The sequence below is a fragment of the Dipodomys spectabilis genome, unplaced genomic scaffold, assembly GCF_019054845.1.
Source record: "Dipodomys spectabilis isolate Male_0828 unplaced genomic scaffold, ASM1905484v1 ptg000125l, whole genome shotgun sequence".
In the NCBI taxonomy this organism is placed as follows: domain Eukaryota; kingdom Metazoa; phylum Chordata; class Mammalia; order Rodentia; family Heteromyidae; genus Dipodomys; species Dipodomys spectabilis.
The window spans coordinates 21,293,136-21,311,757 of NW_024870802.1; the positions used below are offsets into that span (position 1 = coordinate 21,293,136).

The 18,622-nt window shown below is 41.0% G+C and overlaps 1 protein-coding gene across 3 annotated transcripts in view; it reads left to right on the forward strand.

Moving 5' to 3' along the window:
- Nucleotides 1-18,622, forward strand: part of Pank1 (pantothenate kinase 1) — an 89,259-nt gene that overhangs the window by 28,500 nt on the left and 42,137 nt on the right. Inside the window, exon 1 of one of the 3 annotated variants that reach the window (XM_042689202.1) lies at nt 12,722-13,687. The exons of 1 other annotated variant lie outside the window; for it this stretch is intronic. In XM_042689202.1, coding sequence (XP_042545136.1) covers nt 12,775-13,687 — 913 coding nt within the window. In that variant the 5' untranslated portion in view covers nt 12,722-12,774. Of the gene's footprint in view, nt 1-12,721; nt 13,688-14,286; nt 14,492-18,622 lie in introns of those variants that run through there. One more of the 3 variants, XM_042689205.1, reaches the window with a different exon arrangement.

An 18,622-nucleotide genomic window follows, 5' to 3' on the forward strand; every position in this document is an offset into this window, starting at 1 on the left:
CTTTGGGGGAATGCCATTAAAGGTGGTGAAGGAAGGAAAGTCGTGCTATTCTCTCACCAGTACCTTCCATTAGCTAATGGCAGCTGGATGACAAATGACACTGGAAGCCCTCCTGCCTTCCACCCCAGGGTGAGGACAGGCAAATGATCTAAGCATACTATTCTGTTTCAGAAAATCAAAGCTGAAGGATTTGAACAATTTAAAAGAACATTATAATCAAAGGAGGAATATTTTTAACCTTTCTTATTTCTAGAGATTCTATTCCAGGTTGATACTTTATCCCTTTTTTAATTTTATTCTAGGTCATATAAAAGCCAGTATTTGAGGGACTTTATTCTCATATCCACATATGAAATCTATATAGATATAGTTATGTTGTCCTTCAATGTTAATAAGCAGATTTGATAAAGAATTTGAAAACTGTAGAAGTATAAAAAATGGACCAAATTTGCCTCTGCCACTTAGCAGCTCTGTAATATTGGCAAACCACTTATAGAAGGACTATTCCCTTCATTTTCAAACTGAACAAAATAGTACCTTCTTGTTTATCTCACTGTTTGTCTTAATGAGTTAGTGTGACAGTAATTTTAAAGTTACAAGAGCATTTATATAAAACAACACAAAAATGTTTTCTATACCTTCATATCATAATAAACCATTTGATTAGTTCTTGTCTCATCTCACTTCATCTTTGAGTATTTTTGTCTGGCTGAAGTCATAAACAGTACAGCTGTGATTAGGTTTTCTTTCATGAGTTAATGTTAGATGGTAGACATTTGTTCATAATGCTTCAAAGTCTTCATAATGTTCCTGTTAGAGGCCATATGACATTCTCTCTCTACTGATCACATTTCTCCATCTGCTCAGGCACCCAAGCCAAAAACCTGACCTACACCTACGTTTCTCCTACCTCTGCTTTACTTTAGAACATATGCTGTCTTGCCTAGATTACCTCAAATGTTCCCTACCTGGTATCCTTGCTTTCTGATGATTATCTAACCATCTGTCACAGAGCACAAGCAGCAAAGTATAAAACATTTTTTCAGTGACTTCCTAACAGCCATCCATTAAGAACACGCCACTTCCAGTAATTTACACAGACCTTCAGATTTGAGCTTTTGCCTCACATCTTTGGCCTCATCACTGTCCTGCTCTCTATATTTATCTTTTTACATTTCATAAATAGTGCAGAGTACTATATGAGGTTTACTCTACCCACTCCCTTTTCCTATCTACCTGGCAAATTCCTACTCATCTTTTAATGCTTGGTATAATTGCCTCCTAAGAGGAGCATCTCCTGTCTTCCTTAAAGGAAGGAGATGCTCCCACTGCCACAGTCCTAGATATATTTGAACATATCTCCATTTTTCCCATACTCCCATACATTCTCCATGGTTATCTTTCTTTTACCAGAGTTGGAATTATGTTCTATTCTAGTTATTACTTCTAGCAGCTCAATATCTGCCACATGGTATCACTCAATATTATTTCAGTAGTCATAACTGCTGCTAATTGCTTCTCACATGCCTTTTTTCAGCACTTGGGATGGAAATCAGAGCTTTGCACAGTTTGTCCTGCTGAGCTACATTCTCAGCTCTACCATATAATTTCAGTCTTCTAAATGATACTATAAGATAGGTACTATTACCATCATCATTTAAAATGACAAAACTAAAGCACATAGAGGTTAGGTAATTTGCCCCAAGTCATATCGCAGCTAGTAGCTAGCTGTGTGACAAGACCAGTATTTGAACTCATGCACTATGATTGTGTCATACTGCATAATTAGGTCATGTTCCTAATCACCATACACATTTATACACAAATTCACATACACAAAAGCATTCTTTTATTGCCTAATATATGTTACCTCCTCTTCTCTCTCTTCTCTTGCATTTGATTTAAGATAAATTCCCACAAGAATTATGAAATAAACACTTTTTTCTGGCTCTCTATATGTACAATGACAACTTTACTTAGCACAGTGTTGCTTGTGCCAAAGAGGTAAAAGTTTCAAGGCCATCTGCCATCCCAGACTGATATGGTGTGATCAGGCATGTCAGGTCAAGAACTCTGCGGTTGGCTGGCTGCAGGACAAATGCAAAAAAGTTTAGGTTAACATGTGTCAGTTGTAGTCAGCAGTTGGCCTAGCTTCACAATACTGCTCTCAATACAGTTTTAGGTTGAAAATGAAAAACACTTCTGTTGCTTCTTCTCAAAAATTTTTAAACGTTAATGATTTACTGTCTATAGTCTCCTCAATATCATTGTTTTATACCATGAAATAGGTTCATTTAAAGAATATGAAATTGAATACTTTTTTGCAGGGGAGGGGGTTGTCATGGGGCTTGAACTCTGGGCCTGGGCACTGTCCCTCAGTTCTTCAGCTCAAGGCTAGTGCTCTGCCACTTGAGCCACAGCACCACTTCAGGATTTTTCTATTTATGTGGTGCTGAGGTATTGAACCCAGGGCCTCATACATGTGAGATAACCACTCTACCACTGAGCTACCTTCCCAGCCCTGAAATACTATTTAAAACAAAAACAAAAAAACAGGGTCTCACTATATAACCAAGGCTTTCCTTGAGCTCTGGATCCTGCTGTTTCCACCTCCCAAGTGCTGGAATTACAGGTATAATATCTGCCTTGAATATAAATTTACTTTGTTTTATGCATGGGGTGCTAACTCAGGTCCCAGGCACTGTCCTTGAGCTTTTTTGCATAAGGTTAGTGTTCTGCAACTTGAGCCATAACTCCACTTCTGGCAAGTTGGAGTCTCATGAACTTGCCTACCAGGGCAGGCATTGAACAGTGATCCTCAGATCTCAGCCTCCTGAGTAGCTAGGAATACAAGTATAGGCCACCAGCACCCAGCTTGAATCTACATTGTTTGTAGCTTATTCCACTTAAGCCCAACTACTCGAAAACCAAACTAGACAGTTATTATGTGGAAAGAAAATGGTGATCACCCAGATCAAGCTATCCAATTCCAACCATGCCAGTGACAGAAACAAAGAAGATAGCTTTAATAATCTTGAATATGTCAGCTTCAACAGACACAATAAAAATACAATGGAGAGCCAGAATTAATGTTTCAGAATTGCCTTTGTCCCTCTGGACTGCTATAATGTAATACCAGAGACTGGGTGGCTTAGAAGCAAACATGTCTCAGAGACCTGTAAGCAAGAAGTCAGAGCAGGGAATGCTGAGAGCCATCTTCGAAGTTCCTGACTTCCCACTCTGTTCTTACACGGTGAAAGGATGAAGGTCTTTTTGGAGCCTCTTTTATAAGGCCACTAATTCTACCTTAGGATCTAATCACTCAGTAGAGGCCTTCCCACAATAAAGATGAGGATTTCGACATATGAGTAGGAGGTGAGACACAAACTTTAAGACTACAGCAGACATCCAAGCCCAGCTGAACCTTCCCAACCATTTGGAGCCATTTCAACCATCCCAATCATCATGAAAAGAAATTAAGTGATTACTCTTAAGCCCTGTTAAAATTCCAGACACACAAACTAAGGCGCATAATAAATGTTATTTAATGTCATTGCAAATAAATCACCACCAGGCTTATGTGTTTAATCTTAGATACTCAGGGGACTGAGATATGAGTATCATGGTTCAAAGTCATCTAGGCAGGCAAGTCTCTAAGACCCTTATCTCCAGTTAACTACCAAAAAACTAGAACTAGAGTTGTGACTGAAGTGGTAGAACATCAGCCTTAAGCAGATAAAGCTAAGGATCAGTATCCAGGCCATCAGTTCAGGCCCCAGTACTGACGCGTGCACACATACACACACACACACACACACATACACACACTATTAATAATAAAATCTTTCTTCCTACCATAGGATTCAAAAGACATTTTTCAATGAGAATCATTGATGACAATAAATTTCATTCTTACTGCTAAATAAAAATTACAGAAGGCCATTGTTTTCAACTAGACTCCTTCACTAGGCCCTAAAGATTAAACAAAAAAAAAATCAAACTCAGTCTAAAGTTCCCAGTCACCCAATTGAAACTAAACCATTTATTTCACTTTCTAAGAGAAATCAGGATGAGAAAGTTATCAGCCAGGCCAGGTGCCGGTGGCTCATGCCTATAATCCTAGCTACTCAGGAGGCTGAGATCTGAGGATCATGGTTCAAAACCAGCCCAGGCAGAAAAGTCCGTGAGACTCTTATCTCCAATTAACCACTAGAAAACCGAAAGTGGCACTGTGGCTCAAGTAGAGAGCACTCACCTTGAGCTGAAGAGCGCTGGGATAGCGCCCAAGCCCAGAGTTCAAGCCCCTCGATCGACAAAAAACAAAAAAAGAAAGTTAGCAGCCAAATTTTCTAAATAGATCAGTTTTATTAATCCTTATACACATACACAAAATCTAACCAATCAATTATTTTTCTTTTTCTCAATCTTCCTGTCCCTGCTTCAAAAATAAACATTAAAATGACTGACAGTCATTAATGAGAGACAGTGCCCAGGCTCAGAGTTCAAGCCCCATGACTGACCAAAAAAAAAATTATATTAAGGTTTGTGTTAAATAAAAAGACGAGTTCATTCCATGTCAAGTGTTTACAGTATGCTATATTGCATACTAGAAGAACGTTGAAGATTTCACATCCCGGACGTCCTTAGCTTGGGTCTTATCAATGGGCTAAGTGGTGCTCCAGTGCAAAATCGACAAGACCAGATTGACTAGGAGGTTGCACAGCTGCTGTTTTATCTGGCAGGCAGGCAGTGCAGAAGCAGAAGTCCCAGTGTTCTGCCTTTAATTAGAGGTTTTAAGAAACACAATATAGGGCATATATATTTTTCAGAGAAGTATATCTAGAAAGCGCATGGAAACTGTGCCCGCTTTCCCCTTCCCACCTTGCCCTATGCATCCCTACATCCATCTGTTCATCTGAATCCTTTAGAATGGGTAAGCATGAATAAAGTGTTTCCTTGAGTTCTGTGAAATGTTCTAATAAATAATTAGATCTGAGGATCTAGTCATGGGAACCCTGATTAGTAGCTGGTTGGTCAGAAGTATATGTTCCAACCTGACACTTGGAATTAGCAACTGAACTAAGGAGCAGCCTTGTGGGAGTCAGCCCCCTTTAGGTGTCAGATTTGACACTGACACAGAATAGCATTAGAAACCAACTGAATTTTAAGTTTAGGACACCTATTTGTATCTATGGCTAATTGCTTGGTGTATATGTAGGGGATAGGTAAGACTCCCACACATTTTGGTCATAGAAGTATTCCGGGTTAAGTATGAGTATAGAAGGCAAAACAGTTTGTGCCCACTTATGTGTAGCTTTTATTATTTGTAACTGGTAAACTTCACTAGTTAGAGGGAATTGTGTCTGGAAAAGTTTGCCTCATTTATAAGACAAACCTCAATGTGCAGAATGCTGAAGACTCTCTTCACTGCTCTCATTCTTAAAGAACTGTGCATATACCATAGTCACTAACATCCCAAAAATATTGGGACTCTGATTATGGAGAGAAGACTCACACACATATATGTGCATGCACAGAGATTCATTTCTTCCATAATCACTTTATAGACAGGTCACATCTAAACTCTCAGATTTCAGCATAGATATGATTTTCTTAACTATTCCTATATTAACTGAACTTCTTCTTTCACTTATTGTATCTAACATTATTGTATTTGATATTTCACTTAATACCCATATTTATTGATTTCTTTACTTGCTATGTTACCCTTCAGTCTCCTACCTCTTTAGGAAAAAATGCATGTTCATGATGGCAGGAACTTGTTTCCTTTGCTTATCTATGTAAGATTAGTACTTGGAATATTACCATTGGTAGCATCAGTTAAAAATATTTGGTCAAAAATATACTGCTAAGTAAATATAGAAAATAGAGATTTTTAACTAGGATATATCTAGAATTTTTTTTAATGCTGGAGATTATCTCCAATTAACCAACAAAAAGCCAGAAGTGGAGGTAGGGTTCAAGTTGTAGAGTTTCAGCCTTAGCGAAAAAGCTAAAGGACAGCTTCAGTACTGCACCCCAGAAAAAATGCTGTGAAATATTACATCATGGATTTGCAACCACAGTAAAAAGTTTGTAGGTAATAGGAGATGCACTGCCTTCTGGAAGGCACTACAGCAGAGTGATAAAGTATATAAGAATAAAGGAAAAGACTATTGTCTACTTTTGCACTAACACGGAACAGTTCTGTGACCAGATTTAAAGAGATTTTCCCCTATGCCAAACAAGTCTCTCATAGATACTCACTAAGTTTCCTACTCAATTCTGACACTATTTTTCCTAGAGGTAAAATGTTTACCCACAGGTAAACATTAATTTCAAGTCCCAGATGTGACTCTGGCTTCTGACTGGCTCTAAATTGGTAATCCCATGTCTTCCTCCTCCTTTGATTCACTAATTTGCTAGAAGTCAAAGAAACACTTCATTTTGCTATTCATTTATTTCTAATGATTCGGATCAACAGCCAGATTGAAGGGATGCACAGTGCTGGATATAGAGAAAAATTACCCTCCAAGAACACCATGTGTTCAACAACCAGGAAGCTCATCAAATTTCATATTCAAGAGCTTTAATTAAGTCTACTCTCCAGTCATCCCGTCTCTGAAAGTTCTTGGGTGGGCTTAAGTTTTCAAATCTTTTATTTTCTAAGCACTTGAGGTCTTCCTCATAACTGATCCCCACTGTGAGACTACCTAGGGGGCCCAGCCTAACTCACTTCATTAGTATAAACACTTACAATAAAGTCTATATTCATACATAACAAAAGACTCTTCTACAACCAAGAAATTTCAAGGGTTGTAGAAGTTCTATGATAGGAATTTGAGACAAAGTCTCCAAGATTTTATACCACAATACATTCTAATGCTATCCAGACCCGAGTTCAAATATTAGTGATGCTATTTTTTACTTTGTGAACTTGTACAAATTAATGGTGCCTTCTAAGTCTGTTGTCTGGAATATGAGGATAATAATAACAGCCAAGAAATAATGATTACAAAGACAGCATTTACACCACCATTAGTACAGTATATAGCATGGAAGGGATCAGTAAATGTTAGGTAATTTTGGTAAATCTATTCCCCTTCTGAAATTATACTCAATAGTTGAGGTCACTTTAATTTTAGCCTATCAGATATTTAGGCAGCCACACCCCATCCATCCTTGTGTCCTAATTACTAGTTACACAGAAAATATTAATGACTGACAGGAAATGTCTTCCTGAGGGATGTGTTTCATTCCTGCATGCAGTTATTATTGGTAGTGGCAGCTGCTGATTCTATATTTTTCCATCTCTGTTGACCAGAAACGAAAACAAAATCAAAACTTAATTAGACAACAAGAGTATCTTCGATATAATGCTAGAAGGAAAAAGTAAGCCGAGAGATAAGTAACTAGCATGAAAGAATACTAAAGAGAAAACAATTATCATCCTGTGATTAAATATTATGGAAGGCTGATTACCAGAGGAGATTGGTCAAAATCCTCTCTCAGATCTCATATCTGGGAGGAGATTGGAGTCCAGGCTGGCCCAGGTATAAATTAAAGACTTTCTTAGAAGTAACTAAAGTAAAACAGACTGAGGACATGGCACAACTGGCACAGCACTTGTCTAGCAAGTATAAGGCCTTGATTGAACCCCAGTACTGTTGTAAGGTAAATCATCCCAGAAGCCACATTTTAAAATATAGAATATTGGAGTCTTTATTATACAGTTAACAGGCTGCAGACTGCCAGTTGTTACAAAGGCCTGCAGCACACAAATACACATAACACAGCTAGGAAACATGTTAAAGAGGAAAGAAATAATAAAAACAATACCAACAAGCCAATTCAGCTCTAATACAGAGCTGAATTGGGACGCATGATGACTAGAATGAGTCAGGAGACAGGACACAATCACAGAGACACATGTGACATGGTGTCTGGTGGCTAGGCTGGTCTAGGCCTTAATAGGTCGGCACAGGGGGCAGATCCTCAGGAAATTCCCAGTCCCAGGCACTGGACTGACAGATTCAGAAACCTATCAGCCAAGTGATTGCCCCTGCCTCCAGGGGTCTGGGCATGCCCATTACCTGGGAGGCAGGTGATGGGGGGAGGGGGAGTTCCTTCTCTGCGCATGAAGACAAGATGCCAGACCCTACAATCCACCATGTGGCCAATATGGCACTGGCCAGACCTGGCCTCCTTACTTCAGTACATGTTGCAAATAATATATTATGAAATTACATATACTGAAAGTCTGCTTAAGATTTTTTTGGGGGGGAGGTCCGGTCATGGGGCCTGAACTCTGGGCCTGGGCGATGTCCCTCAGCTCTTCAGCTCAAGGCTAGCGCTCTACTACTTGAGCCACAGTGCCACTTCCGGCTTTTTTCTTTTTGCTTATGTGGTGCTGAGGAATCAAACCCAGGGTCTCAGGCATGCAAGGCAAGCGCTCTACCACTGAGCCACCTTCCCAGCCCCTGCTTAAGATTTTTTTTTAATTCTTTAGTACTAACAAATAAGAAGAAACATAATTAGAGAAGACAGTAGTATACATTAATTCAAATCAATCCTCTCCTCTAATCTGTAGATATTGTCCCCAATGCTGTTGTTGGTATTGTCTCATGAGGATACATCATTAAAAGGTAGAGTTTGTTTCCAGAAAATCTGCAGAACTAGCAATGGTCTGTAATGGTGTGTTATCACTGTTTTTTCAACACTATTTTTTTTTGTTGGATATGAAAATATGAATCTAGGAAGAACGAGGCTGGGGATTTGTAATATGTAGCTGAATTCATCTAGAATATAGGGCCAACATTCTAAACAGCATGACATCTGCAATTCAATGAATGGCTTCTCTCACTTCTAGGCTTTTCAGAACTGGGTGGAAAGCCCCTTCCACCTTGCAAGGCTTGGGATGGCTGTGAGAACAAGTCCATGTTATTTAGACCTAGTCTCCTTCCTTCCCTTCCTTCCTTTTCTCCCTCCCTTGCCTCCCTCCCTTCCTTCCTTCCTTCTTTTTTTTCCTTCCTTCCTTCCTCCCTCCCTCCCTCCCTCCCTTCCTTGTTTCCTTCCTTCCTTCCTTCCTTGCTTCCTTCCTTCCTTCCTTCCTTCCTTCCTTCCTTCCTTCCTTCCTTCTTTCCCTTGTTGCTCAGGCTAGTCACAAACTCATGATCCTATAAATTCTTTTAGAACCACTAAAAGAACCATTCTCAAATGTCCTAAGTTTAATTTCAAGAGGCTATGAGGTGTAAACAAACATCCAAGAATCACTTGTTGGTAAGTACAAAGCCAATAGACATAACCAGGGGATAAAGAGTGAAGAAAAAGACTATTACTGGTATAAGTAAGGAGAGCACACTTAGCAGTATATTTCCTTGAACAAAAAAGACCCGGGTCATTTATTGGAGAAACATGCATATTCATACATGCAAAACTTGTCCTCACATTCCTGAGTATACTCAGTTGGAAGTTATGCTTCTTCATGCATTTCACATGTTAAAAAATGGGAGATGAGAATGCATCATGGTGAAGAATTTATTATGATAATGAGCAAAGCTTATTTTAGTCAGAACGATTCTGATTTTGGTTGGATTCTAGTAGGTTTCTCTAGAGGGCCCCATCTAAAGAAAAGAACTTGAATGAATGATAACAGTCACTTAAAGAGCCAGCAACTCTGAGTACTCCTGAAAGTACCTACCTAGCAGTTAATAAATGTAAACAACTTAGCTTTTCTTCCTTACATTTGCATCATAAAAATATTCCTAGCTCCAAGTCTAGTAGATAAAATTCCAACTATGTAGCCTTGCTGCTACTTGTTATTGAAATTTGTCCCCAGACCTGGTCCTATTTGCTTGCTGGCTTACAGTTTGCACTCTACAACCTCACCTCCTTCCCCACCCACATACATAGAATTAGGCACAATGTCACACATCTGTAGTCCAGGCTACTAGGGAGGTGGAGACAGGAGGATTGCTTGAACCATAAGAGAACATAGCAAATGTCATCTCTTAAAAATAACAACAACAACAAAAAAAAAAACTTTAAAACTCTAGGTTATTCCTAGGTGACACTGATGTTGGAAAAGCAATAAATTTTTCTATTTATTTAATAAAATAAATAAATAAAGCCTCTTGAAGGCAATATAGGCATCTAATTTGTGCTTGTATTCCAGCCACCTGTATTAGGACTTACCACACTGTCCACACTTAATGATTGATAAATTAATGGCCAAGGAACAGAGAGAAAAGTGGCTTGTGGGTTGCTCTCATTCTCTTCCAAACACAGTTTGTTCCAGACTACTCTAAGAGCACATTATAGCTCAAAGTTCACCACCTACACACACCCATAAATAAACCTGTGGGATGCCACCTACCTCCTTCCTATTACATTCAGGTTGTAACTGATCCAGGGACCAGCTTGTCAAAGGTGAGAGGAAAGAAGGCCAGGTCTAAGACATTCTGTCTGTCCCCTGTACCAGGACTTCTGATCTATCTGGGTGTTAGCCACTTGGCTCAGGCCTCCTTCACCATGCTTGAGAATCAAGCTGAAGAGAGTATGTCCTTGGAGGCACAGCAATACCAAAGCTTCTATTTGCATCTTTGATGTAAGTTGCTTCTTAGCCGACTCAGTTCAAGATACGGAAATTTGAACGGTAAATGCTTGAATACTGAAAGTGGAAATAGGGACTTTTAGCAAATTTTCAGTAGGAAGTGAGGATGTAAGTCACTTATTGAGTCACAAATGGTTACCCATAGCTTCTGAGAGAGGCAATGATGAGTAAGAGTTATCTGCCTTAGTGAAGCTTACAGTACCCAGTACAGTGGGGGTTGGAGGGAATAGTAACTAAATAATGTTATTGTTTCAAAGCACTGTACTGGGCTCCTATGAGAATTCTTCCATTATTGTCTTAATTATGATTATGGAATGGATGTATCTTATAGTTACAAATAAAGAAGCAGATGGGAAATAGGAGAGAATGGGGGGGGGGGGATTCAAGTTGTAAAGAACTGAAAGGAGCTCATGGAGAATAGTGATGAGGGAGAGGTAGATAAGGGCTAGATCACCTAGGAAGATTTCTCTATGCTTTCAAGTAGTATAAGATCAAAGAAGCAGATAGTTGAGAATTAGGGTTGAGTCCTGATTTGTCCTCAATCACCTTAGCTATTTCCTTATTTGAAATAAAGAAGTAGAAGCATGTGCTCTCAAGTGAGTGGTCCCAATGGTTCAATATCTCTGATTTTACATTCTTCTGCAGGGGGAAAAAAAAGCCCATAACAAGGATATAAACCCTAGATACTGCTGAAAGTACAGTGCCAAGGGGCATGGCAGTGCAGTGGCCAGCCAATCTTTGCCAGGTTCTGACCCCTCTGTAGATGTGGTACAAATGATGGAAAATATCACACACAATCTCCTGTATGCCTTGTTTCCCTTGACTTGAAAGGAAGGGTGAGTTGCAAACATAACAACTATCTTCTGTCAAAGGATAAACCTGACAATTTAATGACCTTAATTAATTAGCATTATTTTCAATTCTAGGATTGGACATTTCATTCCCTGAAATAGAAGTATTTCAATGGGCCAAGCAGACGAGTGTCTTTCTTCAAGCAGAGAAGGGTTTGAAGAAGACAGAAACAAAAACAAAGTAAATCGATCATTTCAAAGTTACTTCCCTTGTAAGGTGGGGACAGAAGAATTTGTTTTTAAACTGATAGCTTGATATTCTTTCTTCTCTTAGGAAAGGATGAAGGCAGGGGCAAATTCACTATTTTGACCATAGAAGTTGGCATATTTGGGTTTCTGGCTATTATCTCTAATCCTGGTTTTCTTAAGTCAAACAAACAGCTATTCAGTTTGGTGATTTGGAATTTTAGTATCAACGATACCATTTTGACTTTTAGTCTAAAACAATGACTTCCTATAATTTTTCTTCTTCCTAGTGCTGGAATTTGAACCAAGGGCCTTGTACATATTAGGCCAAAGTCTTTGCCACTGGGGCACACCCATAGTTATACTCTGTTCAAAATTTTATACAACTCTTTTGAGAACCTAGATTGTGTCAAGATTGTAACAATACTTTTAGGTAAAACAAACAACCCTATTAACATATCAAAAACAGAGCCCTCAAGGAATTATTTAACTTTGTTAAGATCCCCACCCTCCTCTCCCCACAATTTGTCTTCCTACTGAGCATACTCAGACTGGATCCCTACTGCTAGGTGTGTTGAGCAAGACTTTATGTGGATTGCTTGGTGGCTAAGTTGGAATTGCATCCCAAGGCTAACTCTAAATGATGACCACCCTATAATGCTGCTTTCCCTTCTTAAAGCCAGAGGCAACTCTGCTCTATAAATAACATGATATTGTCTCTCCAAGTTCTTTCTGGGTGAGGAAAGAGCTTTTTATAGTTTGCGATTACTTCTGTTTACAAGGTCTCTTCCAGCACCAGGTGAAATCCTGCCTACTTTTGCCCTTCACAGTATTCCCAGGTTTCCTCTCTGCAAAAGGCAATGCACTCTGTGTGCTTTTATGTGCAAGTCTGTCTCCCTTTCTATAAATAACCTCCCTGCCCTCAGGCCTTGAGTAGTTTGGTCACTTCAGGAAAAGCGAGAGTGGGGTCTCTCTCTGTGTGTCTCTCTGTATGTCTGTGCCTGTGTCTGTCTCTCTCTGTCTCTGTGTCTCTGTCTCTCTCTGTCTCTGTCTCTCTCTGTCACACACACACACACACACACACACACACACACACACACACACATTTATACGTGGGGTAGCAACATGAATGACCTTGCAAAGGTACCTAGCCCACTGGGGACAGGATTAGCAAACCTCAGACCTCTGCAAACATTTGGCTTTTCTCCTGCATTCCTTCTAAAGCTGCTGGCTCTCTTCGAGCCTACCTCACCCAGTACCCTTTCGGCTGGCTCTGCCATACAAAGCCCAGTCCGCCCATCTCCTCTGCAAGCCCTGCGAACTTCATTCCCCATGTTGAAACTCGTCGGTGTCGGTGGCGGGCAGAACTGGGCATGCTCAGTGGCGGGGACAGGTCCGAGAGGCGAGGAAGAAGCTGCATTTGAAGTCTCAAGGCCTGGGGATCAAAGGGAAGCGGGCGGTAGAGGCCCGGGCCGGGGCTGCGCTGAGATCCCCAGTTCCGCGCCGGAGGCCGAAATGCTCCGGGCGGGCGCGGCGGGGTCGCCGCGCGGGGGGCAGGGCGCGGGGGAGGTGGGGGAGTCGGCGGGAGAAGGGGAGGAGCGCCCAGCTCGCCATCCCCCGGCGCCGGCTCTGCGGCTGCTGAGTCGGAAGCAGCGGGGTGGATCTGAGGAAAGAAAGACGTCCGAGCATGACCTCCAGGGAGGCCGCCTGAGCCGAAGCCCACGCGCTGCTCCGCCGGCCCTGGGCATGGGAGACCGCGGCGCGCAGCCGGAGCGCCCGGCCGCGCACTCCCCAGGGGCGGCCGCGGGCACCGGCGTCGCCGCCGTGAATGGGCTGCTGCACAACGGCTTCCACCAGCCGCCAATCCAGCAGCAGCTCTTCTGCCGCCAGGGCTCCGCGAGTGGCGGTGACGCAGCGCCCCCGCGCCCCCTGCTCCTGCCGGAGCTCCAGCCGCCGCCGCTGCTCCCGCAGCATGACTCTCCGGCCAAGAAATGCCGGCTGCGGAGGAGGATGGACTCCGGGAAGAAGAACCGGCCGCGTAAGTCCCGCCGGAGGGGAGCGTCGGCGCGAGGCTGGCGCAGGGTTTGGGGACTGGGGACGGCGTGGGCTGGAGCTGCGGCGCACCGTGTGCGCCCGCGATCGACAGGGCAGCTCGGGACGGACGCTTCCTAGGACGCCCAGTACTAAAGGTCATTGCTTGAGCCTGTCCCCTTGCTTGGTCCTACCCGCATAATGGGCCGACTGGACACCGAGGGGCCGCGGTTCTACAGAGGCGGACGCACGCCAGCCATTCTGATTGGTCGCGGGGAAAATGCACTCGGTGAGCATTTGGTGGGATCATTGAGTGTGGATAGAGCGAGCTTGCGGCACCACGGAGGCTGACTTATTCTCCGAGCGCAGCAGGCACAGTAACCGCCAGTGTCTTGGGTCTGTTGGCGAGCCCAGTTCTGGAGGCGTGGACTCTGACAATCCCCCAAATCACAGCCTATTAAGCCTTGCTTCTTCGCAGCCAATCAGATGGCCTGTTGGGAGGGACACACCTTCTGATACCATGTGGGCCGGAACTAGGTGGACCAATAGGGATTGGAGGTGGATTTTTTTTTTTTTCATGCATGGTGGGGTGGTAGAGTTGAGTGTAATTGTAATGTGTAGTCGAAAGCCAGAAGTGCATTATTTCACAATCGAACCTGGCATATATAATGGTAGTTTGTAAAGGGTACTTTCCCTGCTGGACGTTCTGGAATGTAAATTTGTAGATCCAGTTTATCTGAGCCTAACTTCACACAGCCGATTTCCTCTTTTGGGGTCTCTTTAATGAAGCTTATAAATGGCAGAAAGGAAAGTAAGTAGAATGTATGTTAATAAGCGATTGCATCCAAACATGCTCTTTTGCATATAAATTATTCTATGTTAATTGTGTTGGAAAATAGACAAATTTTTGGATTTCTGTAAAAGCCTGGCAATTGTCAAACGATGTAACTTTTTTTTCTTGTTTATTGTTTTTATTTCTTTCTGACTCTTAGCTTTTCTGCACTGATTTAAAGTTTCTGAGGGGTTGAAATCTTTTGCGTGACTGTGGGTGAATCCAGTGCTTGTATTTTGTAGTTCTGAAATGTTAAGGTTGAAAGTTAAGGTTTTGTGTGGAGCTTTGGAACCATATAGCAGGTTTGGTTATGGTTATAAGACTGGTAACACCGATTTTTTACTTAACTTTTGTTTTACATTTCGACTTTTATAAGAACTTAATATGAACTAGTACTTAGGATTTGCTAATCTTAGTTTTTTTAACCGCATTTTAGTTGTTCTCTGAGCTATAATGACAAATTATACTAGAATTTGCAATGAAACTAGCTAAAATATAAAGAACTATATTGAGCTTTATCTATTGTCAACTTGAATAATCAGTGTTTAACTGAGTATTTAATACTCCTTGAAATACTTTCAAGAAATTGAAAATACAATCTCTACCAATTACATGAAGAAAAACAAAAAATTAACCTGTGATTAACTTGTGATTGCAAATCCATAGGAATTACTGTAAAACGCATGAGAATATAACTATTGGCTTGTGTATATTGTGTCAGAAGTGAAATAGATTTGTATTTTTTACAGAAAGATCTTAATTCTCATTTTTAAGTGACCATGATTGGTTTTTTTGTATAAAGTTTTAAAAGTCTTAATCTAAGTTGGTTTTTTGGCTATCCTGCCATGTCTACTTTTCTCAGGTATTGCAAACTTTTCTGAAAATTTACATACTAGCTGCCCATTCCACTATAAAAATTTCTTAATAGTGGATTTATTTTATTGTTCAATCAGTTAATATTTAGATACTCTTTTTTTTTTTTTTTGTCGGCCATGGGGCTTGAACTCTGGGCCTGGGCGCTGTCCCTCAGCTCTTCAGCTCAAGGCGAGTGCTCGACCACTTGAGCTATAGCACCACTTCCGGTTTTCTGGTGGTTTATTGGAGATAGGAGTCTCACGGTCTCTCCTGCCCGGGCTGGCTTTGAACCACGATCCTCAGATCTCAGCCTCCTGAGTAGCGAGGATTACAGGCGTGAGCCACCAGCGCCCGGCTTATTTAGATACTCTTACAGAGTAATCTACATAAAGGAGAGCATATCTCTGTTTTAAGGAACATTTGAGTCCTTTAAATCTGAACTGTCGAGTAGGTTGGTGGTAAAGCATCAAGCCATCCAAATAACTACTTCGTAATGACCAGTGTGCTACATTCTATTCCTGTCCCTTTCCAAATTAGATGTGTATTAGGATAGCCAGGGTAGTACTTCTGGAATGCACGTTGCAACAGGTATGTTTCTAATTTGGTAAAATTTTGTGTAGAATGGAATATCATTAAAATACTTCATATTTGAAAACAAGGAAATTATTCAGTATTTTTTGATTAATTAAAAGTTTTAAACTTGACCTTTCAATGAAGAGGTAATCTGCAATCTAAAAACCAAATCAGGGACTGGGAGAATAAATAGCTTGGTGGTAAAGCATCATGCTTAGCAGTTTCAACTTTCTGTGTTTGATCTCCAGCACCCCCCCTTCCGCCTCAACTCACCCCCTCACCTCCAGCAAAAACAGTTCCTGCTGATTTTGTGAAATAAGGAAGGGAGAATGCTGTCCACCCTGGACACATCTATCTTTCTGTCTGTCTGTCTATCTATCTATCTATCTATCTATCTATCTATCTATCTATCTTTTTGCTCAAATTTATTTTAAACTGTCTTCCGCCTGAGAAAAAGATATTATAGGCACAAGCTGCAAAACCTAGCTAAAGCATATTTTGTTTGGCATGATAACCAAAGACGGAAATAGTAAATAGTGATACTTACTAGGCACTGTGTTGGAAATGAACTATACAACATTGAGTGAAGGGTGTTGGAAGGGGAAAAAAAAAAAACTGGGAGAAAATGAGGGAGGGGGTGACACTGTTCAAAAAGAAATGTACTCAATAACTGACCTGTGTAACTGTAACAGCTTTGTATATCACCTTTACAATAAAAATTAGAGGAAAAAAAGATGGAAATAGTACTGTTAATTCTTAACATGTGGAAAATATAACAAGCAAGTAAACAAAACCTGTCATGGTTTTGGAGACAAAATAAGTACAGAGATAAAATTGTGTTTTTTACTGACAGTATTAGTTTTTATTAAAGCCAGACCTCAATGTGTATTTGTGTGTGTGAAATAATAACCTGTTACCGTGAAAGTAAATCATGGTTTTTATGAATCAGGAACTCACCTGGTTGCCGTGTTGGCCTAATGCTCAACAATCCTCCTGCTTCAGCCTCCAAGTATTGAGATTACAGGTGTGCACCACAATGTCTAGCCTTTTTTTTTTACATATTCAATTACATTTAAAACACATTTAATTACATATATATACATATATATACATACATACATACACACACACATGCATACACACATATCTCTTAGAATGACATCATTCTGAATTAGATATGGAAACTGTTTGGTATACCTTGTGTGGTATACAGAATTTCTAAGTAGGCTAGAATAGGCTAGATCGGGGCAGCTGGTAAACTTGGTGTCTCATTACCTAACATGACATCTTTTAGTTGCATAGAGTTCATTAGCCAGGTGTGTGCACGTACATAGCTATGTGCATGTATGTAGATGTATGTACCTAGGAATATACTTGAGAGCACTAGATTCAAAAGGACAAAGGAATATTATTTTTAGAAGCAGACACATCAAAATGGTGCTCTGATCCTCTTAACAGGTTTCTCTATACTTTGTAAAGGGGGTGGAGAAACTTGTGACAGTAAGTGGTATTTTTTGCTTCTTATTTTTGCAACAGAGTCTGGAATCCTCCTTTGTTAGCTTCCTGAGTGCTGGCATTGCAGGCACCTATGCCACATTTGGCCTGTAGCTTTGTTTTGCTGAGGATGCAGGTAGCTATCTCTGATCAATAGCTTATATGTTCATTGTTCCTGATGTACTTTCACAAACACATGTGCACATTCTCCATTTTTCAGGTGGAAAAAGAGATGCTCAGAGAAATAAAGCAAACTCTGAACCCAGGTCAATCTCTGTTGCCAGCTAGTTTTCTTTTCTATCATAATAATACTTAGTTGGAAATAGGAAATATATTCTGCAACAGTTAAAAGACAGCTATACAACTTTGGCATACAGTCTTTGGAAGAAATAATAGCTAGCATTTATAAGGAGCACTTAATTGACTGTGGGCTAGGCACGGACCTAACCACTTTACACAAGTTATTTCATCAAATAAATGCTGCTCCCGGCACCCTATAAGAGGGACTCCCAGTATCTACAAGTGGAGATACAGAGCGCTCAGGATTTTGACTTTGCAAACCTCATGGATTCCCAGGAAGTGAGTGTCCATAGTGGAAAGAGCTTTGGAACCACCACACGTAGATTCAGGTTCTCATTCACTGTTTACTAATGGTGTAGCCTAGGTGATATTCTTAGCCTCTTCTTGGCTCACTTTGCAAATAGAAATAGTAGTGCTCATGAGGTATGATAAAGACCAAATTGAGAAAGTGTGCATAAAATATATGTTCATACTTAGAAGCCTGTGGGAACCATTTTTCCGAGTATCCTTAAATATAAAACAATATATTTGATCCACCATCTCCATCAGGAAGCTTTGCTAATGCCCCCTGATGTTTCTTTCTTTCTTTTTTTTTTTTTTTTTTGTCGGTCGTGGGGCTTGAACTCTGGGCGGCGCTGTCCCTCAGCTCTTCAGCTCAAGGCGAGCGCTCTACCACTTGAGCTACAGCGCCACTTCCGGTTTTCTGGTGGTTTATTGGAGATAGGAGTCTCAAGGTCTCTCCTGCCCGGGCTGGCTTTAACCGCGATCCTCAGATCTCAGCCTCCTGAGTAGCTAGGATTACAGGCGTGAGCCACCAGTGCCCGGCCCCCTGATGTTTCTAAAAGCAGGACTTAGGGTTAATGTCACAAGTCCCCATTGTCATTCCTG